This window comes from Leucopleurus acutus (assembly GCF_964270905.1).
Source record: "Leucopleurus acutus genome assembly, chromosome: 11".
Taxonomy (NCBI): domain Eukaryota; kingdom Metazoa; phylum Chordata; class Mammalia; order Artiodactyla; family Delphinidae; genus Leucopleurus; species Leucopleurus acutus.
Window position 1 is genome coordinate 1,218,763 of NC_139152.1, and position 21,009 is coordinate 1,239,771.

The window sequence follows — 21,009 nt, forward strand, 5'->3', positions numbered from 1 at the left end:
GTGGTGGAGGAGAGAGCCATTCCAGTCATGCACTTGCGGAATCGCAGGCGTGGATGAGGACCGGTGCGTGGGACTAAAGAGCAGATCCATGGAATGGGGAGGGGCACGGGGGCTGGTTTCCGATGTCCTCAGCATCCCGCCGAGTGTCCATCTGATGCTAAATAGGATGGAAAGTCAGAGAAGAACTGAGGATGGAACAAAGGCAGCAACAAGAATTGTGAGAAGGACTGCTTTCCTTCTTGTATTTTGAGCTTGCTTCCTTGGGACCTAGAGAACCTTATCTTGGGGCCATGAGAGATGAGAGGCCTTTGGGACAGGAGCTGGGAAGCAGTTGGGGCGGCGAGGAGTTTCATTCCCAGGCAGTCTGATTCAGTCAGATGCCCCAGGCCAGGGACTCAGTGTCCCCATCCACAGACGGTGGTGGCCGGAGCGGCCCGTTTGCAGACTGACCAAGAACTCAAAGCATTTGGCTACTTTGGTCCTTGTTTCTGTAAAACATGAAGGAATCTCTGTAATCTGAAGTGCATTTGTCATCTAATTTTCCTCCTAATGACATTGTAAAACATGTCTTCCTATCTGCCTTCCTTCTACGGTCTGTTTAGACAAGTCACGCCTCTGACTGCATGGGCTAGGAAAGGAGCATTTCATAGATCCTTTGTAAGAGTCAGATTTGCACATGTGCCAGTATATTAGTGGTGCAGTGGCTAGGGAGAAAATTAACCAAACTTGGCTCTGATTTCTTACTCTTTTTTTTTTCTTTTTTTTTTTTTGATTTCTTACTCTTGAAGTATAATTCTTATTTTGTTGTTTTGATTCTCTTTCATTTTTCTATTTTTAAAGATAAGTCTCCCCCACCCCTCAAATAACCACCCATCTATTCTAAGAGCTAGAGACTGAGTGTTCTCAAACCAGCCATGAGTCAGTGACAACCTTTTACTCTTATAAATAGAAACATAAACTCTGTTCCTGCATGCACTTCATAGGCTGTCTCTCTAGCACTTTCCTCCACAGCCAAGGAGTGTGCTTCTGAGTCAGCAGTCAGCTGCTGTGGGATGGAACTCGCAGGCCATTGCTGGTGGCAGAGATCGCACTGACGTGCGGAGAGCGGGCCCCACCTCTTCCTCGTCTCTCCTCAGGCTCCTCACTTCCCTCGTCCCTTCCTTCCACACCTTGACTTTTCAGTCCTCAGGATTTCTGGCACCTTCTGGCCAGGTTTCCTGGTATGTAGGCTCCTGCGCTTATGACTGTTGATTTTCCCTGGCTAGTGGGACGTACAGCACATGGGCGTGGTCCAGGAGAGGCCCGGAGGAGCACGACCTGGGTTTGACGTTCAGGAATGAAAGCATGAGGGCGATGGCGGGAGTGGTCCTTCTGCCGTCTGCTCAGCTGCTCTTAGCGTGAACCCAGTGCCGGGTAGTTCCCAGGCTGCACGAGGCTGTCCCGCCAGCAGAGCTGCAGAACAGACACTGGAGTGTCTTCTGCTACGGCCACTTGGCTCACAGAAGGGGAAAGCTGAGGCAGCCCGAGGGAATTGGTCTTGTGTAGTCTTACCTCGGGTGCCTGTCACATTGTTCCAGGAACCAGCTTCCCTCTACTTATCTGTTGTCATTAGTGACCTGCAGGTGGAACTCTCTTACACTGGGCACTTACTCCCTGTCTGCCTCTTGCAAGCAGGCTCTCTGCAGCTGTCCGGGAGTGGCTGGAACCTGTTCATTTGAAAGTGTTTTGCATCAGCAGGATTGGGAGCCAGTTACTAATGAAGGTGTTCATCTGTGGTGAGGTTTGATTTGAGCAAGTGCTCAGCTCTTTGGAAGTAAATGTTTGTTTCAAACAGGGTGGGCTACAGCCAACCAAGGGGGTGTTAGCCCACACATCAGAATTCTTCTTTGAAAATAAATGCCAAGACTCTTTTAGGGTGGGGTGAGACAGGGGAAAGGCCTTTAGAAATGCATATCGCAGGATCTTGAGCGTGTCGGTGTCAGCTAGAACACGGTGGTACCTCGGGCTCCAGATCCTGGCAGGGCGTGGAAGGTGGCTGCTGCTGTTCAGGAACAAAGAAAAATCATTTTCTTTCTTGACGAGAGGCAGAGAGATCAGAGCCGGTGTGTTCAAAGCTTTCTAAACACTGTGACTCTGGTGGGGTTCGAGAGGGCTGTGCACACACATGGGGCACGCACGGGCAGGAGCGCTGGCTGCACGAGCAAAGCAAATAAAGCTGCAGAGGCCCCGACGGGCAACACCCGGGACGCTTGTTTCTAGTCGTGGGTTATTACCCTTTCTTCTGCTTCTGGATGAGCATGTCTGGTTTTCTCTGCCACTTAAAAGCCGTCTTTTGACTACCTGCAGTTTCTAAGATGAGCATTGACTTGTAAGAAGAAGAATGGGCTCTTTTCAGAAACTTTAAAATATTTCTCTTGCTGCTTAGCACGACCTAGAATAAACTTTTATTTAGGGGAAACTGCAGGTTAGTTCCATTTCTTGTTGGACTCTTGGCCACGTGGCTATTGGGACAAGCTGTTGTTTAGCAGTGTGCATAGGAGGGGTTGTTGAGTTAGTGATGTATTTGAGATGAGAAGCCAAGTCAGTGTGTTTCAGGTAAAGAATTACCATCCTTCACCTCGGCCTCCGCAGAACAAGTGCTGTGTCTGTTGACACAGAAAACACAAGAGGAAAGTGGCAGTTCCTCTTATTTAGGTATTGCCTTCTCTCAGGAAACCACCCACACCTCCAGTTGGTTCGATTCAACCTTATAATACACGGTGAAGTGTGGAAAGAAGCAGAATCTTATTCCTGCTTCCCAAGGGGGCTTCTCCCGCCTGCAAGAGCTTCAGGACGGGACGTGGGGCTCTTCCAGGCCTGGGGAGGCAAGCAGAGGGTCTCACAGCACATAGTTTGGTGGCTCCCTTTGCCCTGGGCTGGTTCACTAAGTAGCGGGTCACTCCTCACTTCCACCCCTCCTCCCCCCAACACAGTGGGTCAGCAGCTCCCTTCCTCCATCCCCTGCCATCTCCACGAGCAGGTCCTCTTTAAAGCAGAGCTCGGGCTCAGCCCTGTTTGTCACCCGGCGGGAAGTCGTCTGGAGCCCTGGGCCTGAGTCCTGTGGCTGGGAGGGTTTTCCCACACTGAACTCGGGGCATCCACTCTCACCTCACGCAAGGGAGAACTGAGGCCGAGTGGGGCAGCCCGGGCCCGGCGCGTGTGGACCCAGGGCCGAGGTGCTGCTTGTCTTGTTGCCCTGCCCTGCTTCTCTGCTCGCCCTGTTCCAGCCTCTGGCCCTTTGCCTCCCGCCCCCAGCAGCAGTTCTCCGCAGTGATGACAAGTAAGTGTGGTACAGACCCAAGGCAGGGAGTGGGTGAAGGAGTGCTTGCGGGGCCCCTCCCTTCTTGAAGCTTCTCCCAGCAAACGTAGGCTGGTAGGTGCTGGAGGTTTTTGATAAGTGGGAGGTATAGACGGCATCATTACTGCTGTCAGGTTTCTTTGTGGGCAAAATGGAATGGCTGTAAAATCCTACCTGCCACGTGCCGTCCGCATGGCAGGACTTCGGTCCCTAAACGCCAACCTTGGCTCTGCTCTCAGACCTCTCCGCTGTGCCTCAGAAGCTCTTCAGAGCACGCTCATCCTTGGCTGCCAGCTCCTCCCTCGCTGAGTCCAGATCTCCCCCGGAGCCCAGGGCTCCCCCGTGTGATCTGACCAGGCTTCACAGGTCAGCTGCCACCTGTGTGCTGTGCCCCCGAGCCGACTCAGCCGACTGCCTAGTGAGCCCCTCCACTAAGGCAGCTCAGCTGTAACAGGGAACCCGCCACAGATGAGGGCTTCTGTTTGTAATCCCTCGGCCTGGGCTCACCACTCACTCCACGGGAAACATCCCTGACCCTTTCATCTGTAAGAGTCCCTTGCAAGCCTTCCAGTTTACTTCCTTTTCCACGTCCTGTGCTTCCTCCCTGCCTGGCTGACACTAATTCATCCTGAAACCCTCAGATGTCATCCCTCAGAGGCTCATCCTGGATGAGGATCCCTCCCCCATGACGTAGGCGCTCTTCCCCTGCGTTCCCACATCCCTTGAGCCTCTCTCTCTCTGACATTTAGTAGGGCACATCTAAGCTTCTGTTCACCCACTAAACTGTAAGATCCTTGAAAGCAACCGCAGTCTTCCTCATTTCTCTGCCCGCGGTTTCTCAGACGGTGCCTGGAGTCTAGAGGACGGGCAGCTTACCACGCTTGTGTAACGAGTGCCTGCAACACTTAGGCAGTGCACTCTGAAAAGCTGTGTCTCCTAGAAAACGTTTCTAGATGCAGCTTTGGATTTGCTAACCGTTCCTCTTTCTTTCTTTATTAGATTAACGTGACGGCGTCGGGTGGATCGACAGCCCCCCCACCGCCCCATTTGTCAGGGGCTTGAGAGTGGGGAGACATGGAGGAGCGTAAGAACGAGGCGACGAATCGGGCTCACGTCCTCTTTGACCGGTTCGTGCAGGCCACCACTTGCAAGGGGACACTCAAGGCCTTCCAAGAGCTCTGCGACCACCTGGAACTGAAGCCTAAGGACCACCGCTCCTTTTACCACAAGCTCAAGTCCAAGCTCAACTACTGGAGAGCCAAGGCCCTCTGGGCAAAGCTGGACAAGCGGGGCAGCCACAAAGACTACAAGAAGGGAAAGGCGTGCACTAACACTAAGGTAGGGGCGGCCGCCCAGGCCCTGGCCACTGACCCAGGGACTCAGCTGGAGAAGGAGAGAGCATTGGGTGGAGGTAGCCTGGTGAGGCCACAGCCTAGGGAGGCCGTCAAGCTCACACTGCGGCAGAACTCTGTGGATCCGCTACCTGTGTTCGTTCATTCGACTGTTCTGTGTGCCCCATTTTTATCTCGTGGATTCACATAGGAACATTCGGGGTTTCAGCTACTGAGAACAACCCTGCAGTCAAACACCACAGGAGTTGTTTGATTTTGCTGAGGCTCTAGTTGGATCTCAGACTGTTAGGAGGATGCAGGCCTCTGAGCAAAGAGGTAGCCAGGCCCTGTCAGTGTCCTGTCTGACCGTGGCAGCCTGGCGCTTGGCAAAGTCATTGTTCCAGACTCAGCCTCTGGTAAGGTGTAGAGTATTTGCCAACTTGGGGATTTTTTTCCCACAGGCTTCAGACCTCCTTTCATCCATTTTCCAGAGGTCTATCTTGATAAGCAAGGGCTTTGTAAACCAAAGTATTTCTTTTGCTTTCTTCACAATCTAGAGAAATAGAGTTTCCATGAAATGGGTAGGCCTGGGCAAAGACCTGAGATGCCCAGTCACCTGTGCAGGGGGAGGCATGGGGAGAGGAGAAAGGTGATACATTCCTGCTCTCCTCCTTAGTAAGAGCACTTTCTGTGAGAAGTTCGGAAAAGCTAGCAGGGAAATGAAGTTGCAGATGACTTTGTGACTGTTGTTACTGTCCTTTCAAGAGCCTTAACTTGCCCTGTGTTGGTTTGCATTTGGGTAGATATTCATCCACAAAATGCAAGTAATTCAAGTGCACTCTAGAGTTTTATATATATACATACATATATATATACACATACACACACATATACGTATATATATATATATATATATATAAATATATATAAATTTATTTATTTATTTTTGGCTGCATTGGAGGGGCTTCCCTGGTGGTACAGGAGTTAAGAATCTGCCCGCCAGTGCAAGGGACATGGGTTCGAGCCCTGGTCCGGGAAGATCCCGCATGCCGCGGAGCAACTAATCCTGTGCGCCACAACTACTGAGCCTGCGCTCTAGAGCCCGCGAGCCACAACTACTGAGCCCACGCACCTAGAGCCCATGCTCCGCAACAAGAGAAGCCACCGCAATGAGCAGCCCGTGCACCGCAACGAAGAGTAGCCCCCGCTTGCTGCAACTAGAGAAAGCCCGTGCACAGCAACGAAGACCCAACACAGCCAAAATTAAAAATATAAATAAATAAATAAATAAATTCATATGGAAAAAGAAAACAGAATAAAAGGAATTGGAAGCCAGAAACAGTGCATGTCTTTCTTCTGAACATGCATGCCAACTAGTTAAGATAAGTGTGTGGTCTCACCCTGAGTACTTCTCTAGAATATGGATCTTCAAGATCATTTCCCTGGATTTTCAGTCTAAAGTTGGTGGTTTTAGAACTCTTTTCTGCACATAAAACTTTGGCTCTTGAAAATTACCACCTTGGAGTCTCTCAAGTGGTAGGTCCATTCCAGGACCCTAAGATTGCTTGGCTTTGTATTTAATGATCTGTGCCTCTGTGGACAGAGATCTGCTTGACTTAGAAACCTTCGAGAAGGTTTTTTCCTGTTGTTGAGAGTTGAGATGTGATCTTCATATTGTGTGTTGATGTGAGGACCCAGATAAATGTGATCTGCAGGTGCCACGTCTGAGTTTCTGTCCAGCACTTACAGTTAAGTCTCCTCCATCCAGAGCGCCCACAGCTTTTCTCTGAAGCCATTGCAGGCACTCCGCTCTGACCCGGATGGGTTTGAAGGTTTCTTGGTCATGGGGAGAGTAGCCCTACTGGGGGGCTTTAGGGAATGGTGGTTATGTGCTCAAGAGGTGCTGCCTTCGCCCTAAAAGCAGCTGTGTTTTTCAGTGTCTCATCATTGGAGCTGGCCCCTGCGGTCTCCGCACAGCCATCGATTTATCCTTATTGGGAGCTAAGGTGGTCGTGATTGAGAAACGAGATGCCTTCTCCCGCAACAATGTCTTGCATCTCTGGCCATTCACCATACACGACCTGCGAGGCCTGGGTGCCAAGAAGTTCTACGGCAAGTTCTGTGCTGGAGCCATCGACCACATCAGTAAGTAAAATCAGTTCTTCTGTAGGATCCCACGCCTACCCTCTACTCATTTTTCAGGAGAAAGAGTCAGGCAGATTACCAGAGGAATTTGTACTCAGAAGCCCTGTGTGTCCTGACATCCTTAGTATCTATTGTGTAGAAAACACACTCAGCTTGGAGTCAAAATACCTGCCCTCCAGTGGTTCTGTAACCTGAGATTCTTAACTACCAGGGTGTCTCCTATGAAATGAGTTTAGCTGAAGGAATTCTAACATCCTGAGCGCTTACTGAGCACCGGCAGTGGGTGGGATAGGATTGGGGCCAGGCTAGGAAACAGACTGCCAGTTTGGGCTTTGACCCTCTGGTGGCTCTTAGTCCGATGGGAGAAGCACGAGGTATGCAGCTTGCTGTGGTGTGCTAGGTGGGTACTCTCCTAATGTGAGAACAAAGACTCTGGGGGTGGTCCTGGGGAGCCACAGTGATGAAAGAAGCAGGCTCCTAGGCTGGCTGTGAGTGGCAAGTACATAGTGGGATCCCTTTGGCCGAGTGATTCTCGTGAGGTCTGCAGCGTGGAGGGCTCCTGCTCTCCTCCTGTCCCCTCCAAGCTCAGCCTGGGCCTGTGCTCGAGGCAGTAGAAGTTAATGCAGACGGTGCTTTTGTTTTCATGCCGCTCTGAAAAGCGGTTCAGAACAGACTGTTGTCTACATTATGAAGTTGAAGTCTTGTCTGTTGATCATCATTAATGATTGCAGGACAGCCTTATCAAGGAACTGTTGTTCTGAGCTCCTCAGATGTGTTCTGTAAACATTCAGCTACTCAACCCTTTGCTCTTTGAAGCAGTTGTGCCAGTTTATCAGACACTGGCCAGCAGATGCCACATTCCACCGGCAGCAGAAGCACTCTGTGCATCTGTCGGGCTGCAGTGGGTAACAGCCATCTGCAGGAATGAGATGTGCGCTAGCAGGGGATTTAACAAGTCTTTGGGAGTGTGACGTGGAACGGTGCAAAGTGGGGGAGATAGCCGAGATGGCTGCGTGGAGGACTAGCACGTATTCCTAGCTCATTGGTCACAGCCTGTAGGCAGTCGGTGTTAACAGTAGACCGAGGTCAGTATATCAGCGGACTTGTCTGCCTTGTGTGTGGCAGAATTTGTCTTGGAGCTGAGAGGGTCCCACATCAGGGCCCAGACTTTCTCTCAGTGTACCTGGGGCCATCCGTGTCTGACACCTGGGAACTATTCATTGGACACTGAACAAATAAATAAGTCTCACTATGATAATGAGCAGGATTTTCAATTATTTTGAGCCTTAGTTTCTGCAGCCGTAGACCAGTGGTGGGAGGGGGAATGGTAAGAGACTAAGGTTGGTTTGAGGGATCCCCTCTCAGCATGTAAGAGTGTGTGAAGATCAGTGAGGGAACAGGCTGAGAGAGAGATGCCGTGGGCAATTCAGGAAGTGAGGCAGCCCTTTGTATCCAATTGGAAGCACCCCTGGGGGTGCCTGTCTTCTGCCTCCTGTGGTGAGTCCTGTCAGGATCGTAGGTGCTGCTCGGTCACTGTGGCTCTGTGTCAGGGAGGATGGAAGGGAGAGTCTCCTTCTGTCTCAGAGCTTTTGAGAGGTAGGCTTGTGTGTCTCTCTAGAACACCTCTTGCACTGAATTGTATTTGCCCTTGAGAAAGAAAAGAAGACGCTATGGAGCATGGCTCAGAAGAGCCGCCTGCTGTAGGTGGCTTTGAGCATCTGGATAAACTCTGCATTGGTGGACGAGGGGACCGGAGCAGTGATGCTGACTTGTCCTCTCTACCCGGTGGGCCCTCACTCCTGTAATCTTCCTGTTCACCCAGGTATCCGTCAGCTTCAACTAATACTTTTGAAAGTAGCATTGATCCTAGGCATTGAAATCCATGTCAATGTGGAATTCCAAGGACTTGTGGAGCCTCCTGAGGACCAAGAAAATGAACGTGAGTGAACAAATGAAGGAGGGATAAAAGGGCCTTGAAGAGGTGAGGAAAGATGAGATCCAGGGAGAAGAGAGGAATCTGAGGGTTGTTTTCAGAGCTAGTTAAAGGGGTGTCTCCATTTGCACAGCCTGTGTCTTTGGAGGAACTTTTGACTTATGAGGAGGCCTCTGACATAGTATTAGACATTACAAGGGCTTGGATTTGTTATAGGAAGTCGTGTGGTGGGGACGTTCCTTTGTGACCCTTCCTCGAGGCTTCTTTCTCTCTTTGGTTTGTACCCCATGCTTTTATGCCTGGTGTGTTTTTGGCGTGGGGTTTTGTGCAGTCTGCACACCTGCGTACCTAGAGATGTCTTAGATATATGAATGGGTCTGGGTGATAACCTTCATTTTGACTTCCGTCCGCAGGGATAGGTTGGCGGGCCCTGGTGCACCCCAAAACCCATCCTGTATCAGAATATGAGTTTGAAGTGATCATTGGAGGGGATGGCCGCAGGAACACCTTGGAAGGTACGGGTAGTGCTCCTGTCTCCTTCACCTGCTTCACGTGGAGGAACCCTGCCAAGAGCTTGTGTCTTCAGAGGCCCCACTCCTGAGAATCCTCACGCGTGCGCTGCCTAGGCTGGGTGAACGGCAGGCCCCACCTTCGCCCCGCCAGCTGGTACTGGGCCACTTCTCCAGGGCGCAGGGAGACAAGCCACCCGTGAGCAGGGAACATTGCAGGATTAAACCTAAGTTACTAAAGCAGACGGCGTCCCTTTTTATGAAATGGAACCCCTTGTACTGAGTACTGTTCTGGTCCGTCAGATTTCCAGCGGTGTGTTAGTTGTGGGTGACTGACGTCTTTCCTGGATTGTTACAGTCTTTGGGAGGTAAACACCTTATTTCCAGATAGAGGGGAGCTGCCCTGAAACCGTCGCGTTGATCCCCACCCCATACTCCCTCCTGCCTTCCTCAGCGCCCCGCCCATGTGGCGCGGTCTTCCTTCTTCAGCCAGCTTTTGCCGCCTCTGAAAATTTCTTTCCTTCCAGGATTTCGTCGGAAAGAATTTCGTGGCAAACTGGCCATTGCCATTACAGCAAATTTTATTAACCGAAATACAACCGCAGAAGCCAAAGTGGAAGAGATCAGTGGTGTGGCTTTTATATTCAACCAAAAATTTTTCCAGGAACTGAGGGAAGCCACAGGTTGGTGTCAATGCCTCCACAGCAAAAAGGATAGAAATTTAAATACCGCTTGTGATCTTTCTCTTGGAGGGTTTGGTCGGGGGGGGGGGTCATCAGTGAAACTGCTGTGTTGTTTGCCCCTCTGCTCCTTCTTCACTCCCGTGCTTCATTCTGAGCGTTATGCTTTCCGTGTCTCTGTCTCCTACTCGGGTGTCCTTTGTCCTCATTGCAGGGATGGGCTGCTCCTCCAGCTCTTCCCCCTGCCTGCCTCTGCATGGTGGTGCCTGACACCTTCGGCTGTTGGAGGGGAGCTCTGGTTTGTTGAGAACCTGACGCTAGGTGTTGAGTGTGTCTTCTTTTTCCTGAGTTTGTTTGGCTTTGAAGTAAACCACGTGCTAGATAGAAATGAGGTTGTTGTATGATAGCTTGTGAATAGATGGATTCACTTAGACATTTTGCTGTAATAAAAATGTGTGGCAAATTCCACTTACCTATTTTCTGGAAGAACATGGTTTCTTCCCACTGCATCTGTTTTTCACGTTAATCGAATTAAAGAGCCAGTAGTGCACTCTGTACTTCCAGGCATCCAGTTGTCTGTCCTGCCCGTGAGAGTCCAGGAGATTCCCCCGTTGCCTTGACGAGCATCAAAGAGGTTTAACCTGAGAACTGACTCAAACCCTCTTACTAGAGGTTAACCTCTCCTTTCTTCCCATCCTTGTGTTTCTGCTTCTGATTGATTGCTGTTGCCAGGATAACAGGGTGTCAGGTGAATGCAGAGCAGTGTGAGGATAACCAGAGCTCCCCCCCTTTTCATGAACAAATGTGCAGGAGGTGAGGATCAGGCTCAGGTGCCTTTTTCATTTTCTCGTTCCCTGTCTGGAGTTCCACAACCCTGGCCTCTGTGGGCCAGGAGAGTCTCTCTGGCTGCCTAACCCACCTTCATCTCAGCAGACCCTTATGTGCATGTTGTTCTCTGTTGCAGGGATCGATTTGGAGAACATCGTCTACTACAAAGATGACACACACTATTTTGTTATGACAGCCAAAAAGCAGAGTTTACTGGACAAAGGGGTGATACTGCACGTGAGTCGCGGATTTCTTTTAAACCGCTTTTTATGTTGTACTGGGTCATGTGATTACCAAGAGAAAGAATTTTATTGTCTGATGAGTTTTTTCCTGCAAGGGGATGAAAATGAGTGCCTCACTCATCTCCTGGGACCATGTACTTTGTACTCCTCTGATGTTTTTTAGTTTAACTTAAAAAAAATCTTTTATTATGGAAAATTTCAAGCACGAACAAAAGTGGAGAGACTTGTGTAATGAACCCCGATGTGCCTGTTATCCAGCATTAGCAGTTGTCAGCACGTGGCCAGCACTGTCCCAGGAGTACCCCAGCCCACTCCCCACTCCCACTTTGGGCTGTGCAAAGCAAATCTCAGATAGCATTTCATGCATAAATATTCATTTTAATTTCAGGTGATTCTGTTTGTGGTTATGATGAGTTCCATATATGACCGATTATTGGTTGGTTAGTAGGTCATCTTTTGGGAGGGGGTTATAGAGGGAAGGGAGTTAGACCAAGAAGCAAAAACTGGTGTTTATGGGAGCCTGAGAACGGTTCTGGCTTTACTGCAGGTATGGTTACAGTGCCTGGATCAGGCTATATTTGGACCTCTTTATGGCCTGACAATGAGGGCTCTTGTTCACCCAGAGCCAGGGCCAGCTAAGCCTTTTTTCCAGATGACTAATTGTATGAGATTCCCTGGGATGATGACAGAATGTGGACGCAGAGAACCACAGGTGGATGGCTCCTTAAGGAGAGTTTCTTAAGTCTTAACTTGGTCTTGTTGGTCTGGATTTGAGAATTAACTGTCCCTGTGTGATGAGTGGAGAGAAGAGGCACCAGATGCGGTGATTCAGGCCTGTGCAGTTCCCAGCGCAGACTGGCGGCTGAATTTCAGGATGTCCTTTGTCTTTGCAGGGTGATGATGAGTCGGGTGACTGCAGTCTGAGTTATGGTGCTGCCTTGTCTGCAGGCGGTGCTGGGGAACTGGGAGCTGGGAGCTCGGGGACCTCGTGTCTGTGTCTCAGCCCCGTGGCCCCTTATGCGTGTGAGGAGAACAGGACAGAGCAGTGGGCACAGCCCATTCTGACAAAAGCGTGAGCAAGATATATTTAGTTGGATGCTCTATCAGTAAGAAATAGCCGGTGAACCCATTGGTATGCCTTGGGACCAAGCTAAGACTTAGAGCCCATGGTGGCCACTTACTAAGTGTTGAACAAACAGTTTCCGGGACCAACCTGAGTATTTGTGTTTGGCTCTTACATCTTGTAGTGCCAGCGGAAAGTACCATCAGGGGCACTTGGAAAGCTTAGGTCCCACTTGAGAAGAAAGACTTGGCTCAGTGTGCCAGAGCCTCCAAAACAGAAAGGGAGTTTCTCGATCCTTTCTGTGGAAAGCCCTTTTCCCTCATCATTGTTTTTCTTTGCTGGTGGATTACTATGGGGACTTTCAGAATCTTGTGTATTGTTTTGAAGACTTCTGTTCCACTTTTCAGTGTATTTCTTCCCGGCCCCCAGGACTCCTATTGCCCCCACCTCCTCATCCCTCTGGCACTGAAGCTTTCAGGTTCTTCCTTTGGGTTCGATGAGCTATGCAAGGTTGAGTGTCCCGTGTAGGTCCAGCTGCTGCCCAGAAGACGGTGATTGCTGATAGCAGCCTGAACTATGAATGCTTTTCAGTTTACAGAGCGTCATCACATTGAATCATTGTATTTGGTATTCAAAGCAACTCCGTGAGGTGGAGTGGACTAGACTGAAGAAGCAGTGACTTGTTCCAAGTAAATGGAAAAGCGGGTGCTCTGTTTCTAGGCGGCAAAACCTGTGTTCCTTTAGAAACAGCCTCCCCCCTTTCCTTTTGAATTTGCATAGAAGACTGCTTTGGGAACAGGGAGGGGAAGGCTGCGGAACTAGGTTCCATCTGGCACGCGCAGCATGGCTGTGGCCGGCGGGCTCTGGCGCCCCTGCCTGGGCGTTTCCATCGAGCCTCTTCTCCCTCTGGAGATAGGACTACGCTGACACGGAGCTCCTGCTGTCCCGGGAGAATGTGGACCAGGAGGCCCTGCTGAGCTATGCCCGGGAGGCGGCCGACTTCTCCACCCAGCAGCAGCTGCCCTCCCTGGACTTCGCCATCAACCACTACGGGCAGCCCGACGTGGCCATGTTCGACTTCACGTGCATGTACGCCTCCGAGAACGCGGCCCTGGTGCGGGAGCACGGTGGCCACCAGCTGCTGGTGGCCCTGGTGGGGGACAGCCTTCTGGAGGTGAGTGCTGAGCAGCGGGAGGTGGCAGTTCGGGTTGGAGGCCTGGCGAGGGGGCATCGCACTGAGGGGCAGCTCTGGGGTCCCAGCTGGGGAGCGAGTGTCTGCACTGCCACGCGGTCTAGTGTACAGGGGAGGGCCCCAGGCCACGGGGAGCCCAGGCTTGCCACTGTGGGTGGCAGTTCCAAAGGCTTTGTGACTTGCCCGTCTGCAGGTTGTGAAGTAGGGAAGGGAAGGGCAGGGTACAGCTGCTCTTCAACAGCAAACTCTTTCTCTCCTCCTTAGTTTAGTTTCCCTCTTTTAAAAGGTAATTCAGGTTAATTCTTTGTTTTCTGTTTCTGTAGCCTTTTTGGCCAATGGGAACAGGAATAGCCCGGGGCTTTCTAGCTGCTATGGACTCGGCCTGGATGGTGCGCAGTTGGTCTCTGGGAAGGAGCCCCTTGGAAGTCCTGGCAGAGAGGTAACCGGAGGGGCGTCCTTTCGCGGTGACACAGGAGGGTCAGTGGTTTGCTCCTCAGGCAGAGTTCAGGTTTCTCTTTCCTTCTTCATTAATGATGTTTTTATATTTAGGAGAGGGAAAGCAAGATAGGTATTCATAAAATCATAGAAACCTAGGGCTTCCCTGGTGGCGCAGTGGTTGAGAGTCCGCCGGCCGGTGCAGGGGACACGGCTTCGTGCCCCGGTCCGAACACGGGTTCGTGCCATAGCCGTGGAGCGGCTAGGCCCATGAGCCATGGCCGCTGAGCCTGCGCGTCCAGAGCCTGTGCTCCACAACAGTGAGAGGCCCGTGTACCATACACACACACACAAAAATCATAGAAACCTAAAAATTATCTAATCTAAGTGATGTTCTCTTATCCCTTTCAAATCAAATTTGTTACTTATGAATGGTATCTGAATCTTTGTGTAACATTGAAGGATGCTCTCTGATTCCTTTGTGACAGCTACATGAACAAATATTCGATTGGCCAAAAGCTTCATTCGTTTTTTTCCCTAAGATGGCTCTAGTAGCACTTAGTTGTCTTTAACTTCTTTCGAAACAATTTTGTTAGATTGTATGTGACAGCTGTCATATCAGCCTGCATTTAAAAAAAGACTTATTGGGACTTCCCTGGTGGCACAGTGGTTAAGAATCCGCCTGCCAATGCAGGGGACATGGGTTCTAGCCCTGGTCCAGGAAGATCCCAAACGCCACAGAGCAGCTAAGCCCGTGTGCCACAACTACTGAGCCTGCGCTCTAGAGCCCTCGAGCCACAACTACTGAGCCCGCGTGCCACAACCACTGAAGCCCGTGTGCCTAGAGTCCGTGCTCCACAACAAGAGAAGCCACCACAATGAGAAGCCCAGGCACTGCAACAGAGAGTAGCCCCCGCTCACCAGAACTAGAGAAAGCCTGCGCGCAGTAACGAAGACCCAATGCAGCCAAAAATAAATAAAATTAAAAAAAAAAAAAGACATCAAAATTGGTGAATTTTTGTGTAGCCATTTTAATATTGAAGATGGAAGAACATTTTCAGCATATTATGCTTTATCATTTCTAGAAAGGTAAAAACACACAACTGAAGCACAAAAAAATTTGTGCAGTGTCTGGAGAAGGTGCTGTGACTGACTGAACATGTCAAAGGCGGTTTGCAAAGTTTTGTGCTGGAGATTTCTCGCTGGACGATGCTCCACGATTGGGTAGACCAGTTGAAGTTGATAGTGATCAAATCGAGACATTAATTGAGAACAATCAATGTTACACCACGCGGGAGATAGCCGACATACTCAAAATATCCAAATCAAGGGCTGAACATCATTCGCTCCAGCTTGGTTATGTTAATCGTTTTGATGTTTGGGTTCCACATAAGTTAAGCGAAAAAAACCTTCTTGACCATATTTCCGCATGTGTTTCTCTACTTAAACGTAGCAAAAAATTCCGTTTTTAAAACAAATTGTGACAGGCGATGAGAAGTGGTTACTGTCCAATAATGTGGAACGGAAGAGGTCGTGGGGCAAGCGAAAAGAACCACCACCAACCACACCAAAGGGGGGTGCTCATCCAAAGAAGGTGATGTTGTGTATATGGTGGGATTGGAAGGGAGTCCTCTACCATGAGCTCCTTCTGGAAAACGAAACGATTAATTCCAACAAGGACTGCTCCCAATTAGACCAACTGAAAGTGGCACTTGACGAAAAGCGTCTGGAATTAGTCAACAGAAAACGCATAATCTTCCATCAGGATAACGCAAGACCACGTGTTTCCTTGATGACCAGGCAAAAACTGTTACAGCTTAGCTGGGAAGTTCTGATTCATCTGCTGTATTCACTAGACATTGCACCTTTGGATTTTCCATTTATTTCGGTCTTTACAAAATTCTCTTAATGGAAAAAATTTCAGTTCCCTGAAAGACTGTAAAAGGCACCTGGAACAGTTGTTTGCTCAAAAAGATAAAAAGTTTTGGGAAGATGGAATTATGAAGTTGTCTGAAAAATGGCAGAAGGTAGTGGAACAAAAGGGTAAATACATTGTTCAATAAATTTCTTGGTGAAAATGAAAAATGTGTCTTTAGTTTTTACTTAAAAACCGAAGGCACTTTTTGGCCAACCCAGTACATGAAAATAGTGCATTTAATCTTCCTGTCCTTAAATTAGAGAGACTTGTACTAATGAAATCAGTGTGGTAGCAGGGGATGTACTAACATAGGAGAAGAAATTAAAAGTGACTTCGAATCCAAAGGAAAACAACAAAGTGCTTGTGAACATTGACTCTCAACTGTCAGACATTGTGAAGCAGATAATTGCAGATGAGGTAAGGTCTCGGATTCGCTTGCTAATAAAGAACAAGTGCCTTGACCAGAGATAGAGAAAGAGGATTTGCTGGATGAAATTAGTGGTCGATACCATTTTTAAGTCTGTTACCTAAGGTACTCTGGGTAAATTTGGTGGCAAGTTTTGTTCATCAGTGATTTTCTTAAAAATTAAACATTGGCCTACTTGCTAAAACAGCGCAGCAGGGGCTTCCCTGGTGGCACAGTGGTTGAGAATCTGCCTGCCAATGCAGGGGACACAGGTTCGAGCCCTGGTCTGGGAAGATCCCACATGCTGCAGAGCAACTAGGCCCGTGAGCCACAACTACTGAGCCTGCGCATCTCGAGCTTGTGCTCTGCAACAAGAGAGGCTGCGACAGTGAGAGACCCGCGCACTGCGATGAAGAGTGGCCCCCGCTCACCGCAACTAGAGGAAGCCCTCGCACAGAAATGAAAACCCAACACAGCCATAAATAAATAAATAAATAAATAAAATAAAAATTAAAAAAAAAAAACAGCGCAGCAGTAAAGTAGAGTGAGACTTGGCTCCCTGCCCACAGCAGTGGACTTGCCCTTCTCCTTGGCCCCTAACAGTCTGGTGCCTGTGGGATCATTGAGATGGTGGGGATGGGAAGCCAGGGCTGATGTGGGGTTGGAGGCAACCTGACAAGGAGGAGGATTTGTCCCACCCTGGACTGTCAGAAAATAGAAATATTATCAAAGGAGAGGGAGGAGCTTCTGGTGCTGTCACTGCTCTGAGCGCACTGTTGTTCATTGTTGCAGGGAAAGCATTTATAGGTTGCTGCCTCAGACCACCCCCGAGAATGTGAGCAAGAACTTCAGCCAGTACAGCATAGACCCCGTCACCAGATACCCCAACATGAACGTCAACTTCCTCCGGCCAAGCCAGGTAAGCGCCCCTGGCCCGTCATCCGTGTCCCAGCCACGGTCAGGACCAGTCAGACTCTGTGAATACAGGCGCACACAGCATTCCTTCCCAAGCCAAGCACACGTCTTCCTGAGTTGGCTGAGGGAGGCATCTGCCATCAGCAGACTGACCAGCTAGGGCAGCGGGTTGTCTGGTGACCGGAGGGCTCTGTCCCATCTCCTGGTTCCCGTGGACAGTGCAGGAGCTCAGCCCTCGTTCTCTAGTCAGGACGTGCAGCAGGCACCTGCGTCACTGCCACCAGTCACCGTGACCCGGGGGCTGCCGCTCACCTTCCCTGAACTTGTTTCCCCATCTGTACCATGGAGGTCACCATCCCTGCTGCTCCCAGGATCGTTGTGCAGGCAGACAGCACTGGTCACTTGAGAGAACGTGGAAAGATAAGACCCTCTGCAAGTAAAAGATACTGCCGGCCAACTCAGAACGTCTAAAGCCTGGTTACTGCACTGAGAGTGGCGTTTTACAAAGCATGATAATCCCCGGGAGCCCAACAATGCTGAGAAAGCAGCCCGTTCAACGTATTTGCCTGTGCTCTAGAGTAATTTCTTGTTCACTTTGCATCTAGGCCTCTGTGTTTGTGGGGGAAACCCGCTGTCACTGGGCAGCAGTAATGGCCCAGCAGAGACTGTGCGAGGGCCCTCTGTGGCTGTCTCTGAGCACAGGTTCTTACAGGTCACACGCATTTGTGTGTACGTGACCCACCGTATCCCAGAAAGGATTAAGGTTGGCGTTACACCTTCTGACTACACTTTCCCCAGCCTTCCACTTCAGTCAGTGTGCTCTCAGTCGGGAATTTATTACTTGGTATGTGATTTTCCTTCTTTACAACTTGTAAACTTCCTGCCAGGTGCGCCATCTGTATGATACTGGAGAAACAAAAGATATTCACCTGGAGATGGAGAACCTCGTGAATTCCCGAACTACCCCAAAATTGGCCCGCAATGGTGAGTCCTGGTAATGGCCTTTCCGCCATCGAGAGCGTCTGTGTAATTGGCTGAGCTGTTGGTGCGCACAGTACTGGCTCTCGTGTACATGGTTCTCACCGGAGGTGGTTTGCCCCCAGGGGACGTTTGGTCGTGTCTGGAGACATTTTTGGGTGTCAGGACTTGGGGGGTTAGGTTACTACTGCTCTGCCCCCTGTGGTACACAAGTCAGCCCCACAGCGAAGGATCGACTGCCTAAAGCAGCAGTGCTGTCGAGGCTGGGAAACCTGGTCTAAGATGTCGCGAGGGTGTAAAGAGAAATCAGATACGGTGCTGTTGCGAGGACAGGGGTGCGGACTTGGGAGCACACACGCAAACCAAGGTTTTCAGGGAAGGCTTTACAGAAGAAGCAGTGGCTTCTTAGCTGAGGACCACGATGGCTGCAGGACACAGTGATGGAGGCGGAGCTCATGCGGTGCAGGCCCCTGAAGAGTTCTTTAAAAGGAGAGTGATTGGCCAGATGCAGGTGAGCTGGGACAGAGAAGGGCACTGGGGCAGAGCAGGTAGTTTAGAAGTGCGCCAATGGTCAGGCTGGCCGGTCCGGTGTTGATGCCGCGGATGAGAAGGGAGACGGCGTCCAGTCCAGCTATGCCCGTCCGTGAAGCGTGTGGCTTGACAGCATACATAGCGTCTCTGAATTTGGGTTTCTGTGTGTGCAAAGTGGGGGTAACCATGCCCACCTCACATTGGCTGCGAGGACTCAGGGGTGTGTCGGGGTGTTCGCTGCAGCACCTGGCGTGCAGCGGGGCGTCAGAAGTGGCTGCCGAGAAGCACTGGCAGAGTCTGAACAAGGACTCAGGGCTGAGAAGAACTGAGCTCTGTCATGGGCATTTTGAATTTGACATGCTGTTGGGATATCAAGGCAGATGTGACCACCAACAGGCAGCTGGAAACATTTTCATCTTCCTCCACTGGGGTGTCATCTCCTTGAAAGCAGAGAGTGTGTCTTTTATTTATTTTTGGCCGCACCGCACGGTTCACGGGATCTTAGTTCCCCGACCAGGGATTGAACCTGGGCTCTAGGCAGTGAGAGCATGGAGTCCTAACCACTGGACAGCCAGGGAAGTGCCCAGAGAGTGTGTCTTTGTTCACTGTTATTCTAGAACCTGGAATATTGAAGTCGTCCAGTACATATTGGATCAGTGGATACACAGACTTGGGAGACATCTGAATGAAGTGAATTTCTGAAGCCAGGAGACTTATGATGGTGACACCAGCAGGAGTTCTCTGTGTCATTTCAGGATACATTTTCCCTGAAAGACTGAAGTGAAACGGGATTTTTAGATACGTAGTTTTTATTTTGTTATGTTCACAAATTTGTTATGTACAAATGGCTTAGTATAAGGTTAAGTGTTTTCAGCTGCTTAAGGTAAGGAACAGACTTTCTTGGACACAAATAGGAGTTCACAGATTCTTCTAAATGATCTAATCTGATCTAAATGTTCCATATCAGAGCTCTTCAGATGTGATCATGAAAAACGGTTTTTTATAAAGGCTCTTCGTGGTTTAGAAGACACATCAGTGATTGGAAGACGTCTCAGTATGTGTGTCTATGCGTTGAGTTTTTCAAGATGTGACCACTTGTCATACTGAGTGCCAAGCCTGGCCTGGTCTGGCGTCCTTGGCCTTGCCTGTGTGGTCCTGCAAAGTTTCTTCACTTGGCAGATTGCTCGGTACCTTGGAAAGTGTGAGAGCAAGTGTGTAACGTGCTGCTAGGTGGAATGGAACGTTTCTTCTCGGGTGCTCCCAATGTTACCTTGAAGGGAAGGCGTTTCCTCCGCCACCTGCCAGACAACTCTCCAGGGAAATCTTAGAGCCATCACGTGTGAGGGTGACAGCTCAGCAGGTGGCACCCTTCCCGTACGTCCCTGTCCTGGAGAGTGGCCGGGACCCTGGGCTTCAGCGTGAGAGGATCCACAGCGTCCACTTGTGATCTGTCATGGACGGGGCAGGGACGTTGACCTCAGAGTCTGGATAAATTGGTAGTTTCTTGTCTACCATAAATTCCATGGGAATTCCCTGGCAGTCCAGTGGTTAGGACTCTGCAGTTTCATTGCTGTGGGCCCGGGTTTGATCCCTGGTTGGGGAACTAAGATCCCACAAGCCGTGCCGCACAGCCAAAAAAAAAAAAAATTAAATTAAATTCCACTCTTATGATACCAGTTAAGTAACTTCTTACTTTTGAAAACCAGTGACGACTATTTTGTCCTTGCCTTCAGTATTTTTTCAACCTGGTTATGTGGATTCCCTATCAAAGCTACCAGGTGACCGCACTTCCAATAATAACATTGTTGTTGTTTTAGAGTCTGTGGCTCGTTCCAGCAAACTGCTGGGTTGGTGCCAGCGGCAGACAGATGGCTACGCTGGGGTGAACGTGACGGACCTCACCATGTCGTGGAAGAGCGGCCTGGCCCTGTGTGCCGTCATCCACAGATACCGCCCTGATCTGATGTGAGAACAGGCTCTGCTTCATCTGTATTCCCACAGGACTTGCGAGTGCCCTGCTTCCAAGTGGCCAAACTCTGTACCTTTTCCTAGAACGAGATATATATAAGATACTTCTTCTGGAAGTCAGTCACTAATTTTAATTTATAGTTATATTTAAAGCTGTGTCTGTTAGGCATTATGTAGCTCAACCCAGGAATTATTAGCTGTTTGTAAAGTCTCAGCACTCAAAACGTGGAAAACTGGTTATAACAGCCCCGGGCCTGTTAACATCACAGGAAGGAAAACTCTGTTTCTTGGCCCCAGGCTGAGCTCTGCGTTCAGCCAGCTCTCTCTCCAGTGCTGCTGGTCACGAGGAAAGCCTGGCCGGAGTGTGGGCTGAAGGCACGCGTGTCACTACCAGCAAAGCACTTCCTCCATTCGCCGGGGCTTGTCGGCATTGTCTCTTGTCTCCTGCACTTTTTGCAAGCATGCTCTGTTACACCCCTAACACTCAGGTGGCCTTACGCACCTATGCGGTGACATTTCCTCTTTTGGTCATTCTCTACTCACCTAAATGCAGACTAGTATGACAGGATGACCCAGGTCAGCTGTGGTGACCAGTGCA

General features: G+C 50.0%; 1 protein-coding gene across 1 annotated transcript in view; it reads left to right on the plus strand.

The window, feature by feature from the left end:
- The window catches only part of MICAL3 (microtubule associated monooxygenase, calponin and LIM domain containing 3), a gene marked incomplete at its 3' end in the record, with an annotated part of 156,281 nt that overhangs the window by 51,511 nt on the left and 83,761 nt on the right, over positions 1-21,009 (plus strand). The window contains exons 4-14 of the mRNA XM_082851131.1: positions 4,337-4,675; positions 6,606-6,813; positions 8,636-8,752; positions 9,160-9,261; positions 9,783-9,938; positions 10,900-11,000; positions 12,985-13,242; positions 13,584-13,699; positions 16,812-16,938; positions 17,822-17,918; positions 20,261-20,408. Coding sequence (XP_082707257.1) covers positions 4,412-4,675; positions 6,606-6,813; positions 8,636-8,752; positions 9,160-9,261; positions 9,783-9,938; positions 10,900-11,000; positions 12,985-13,242; positions 13,584-13,699; positions 16,812-16,938; positions 17,822-17,918; positions 20,261-20,408 — 1,694 coding nt within the window. The 5' untranslated portion in view covers positions 4,337-4,411. The remainder of the gene's footprint in view (positions 1-4,336; positions 4,676-6,605; positions 6,814-8,635; positions 8,753-9,159; positions 9,262-9,782; positions 9,939-10,899; positions 11,001-12,984; positions 13,243-13,583; positions 13,700-16,811; positions 16,939-17,821; positions 17,919-20,260; positions 20,409-21,009) is intronic.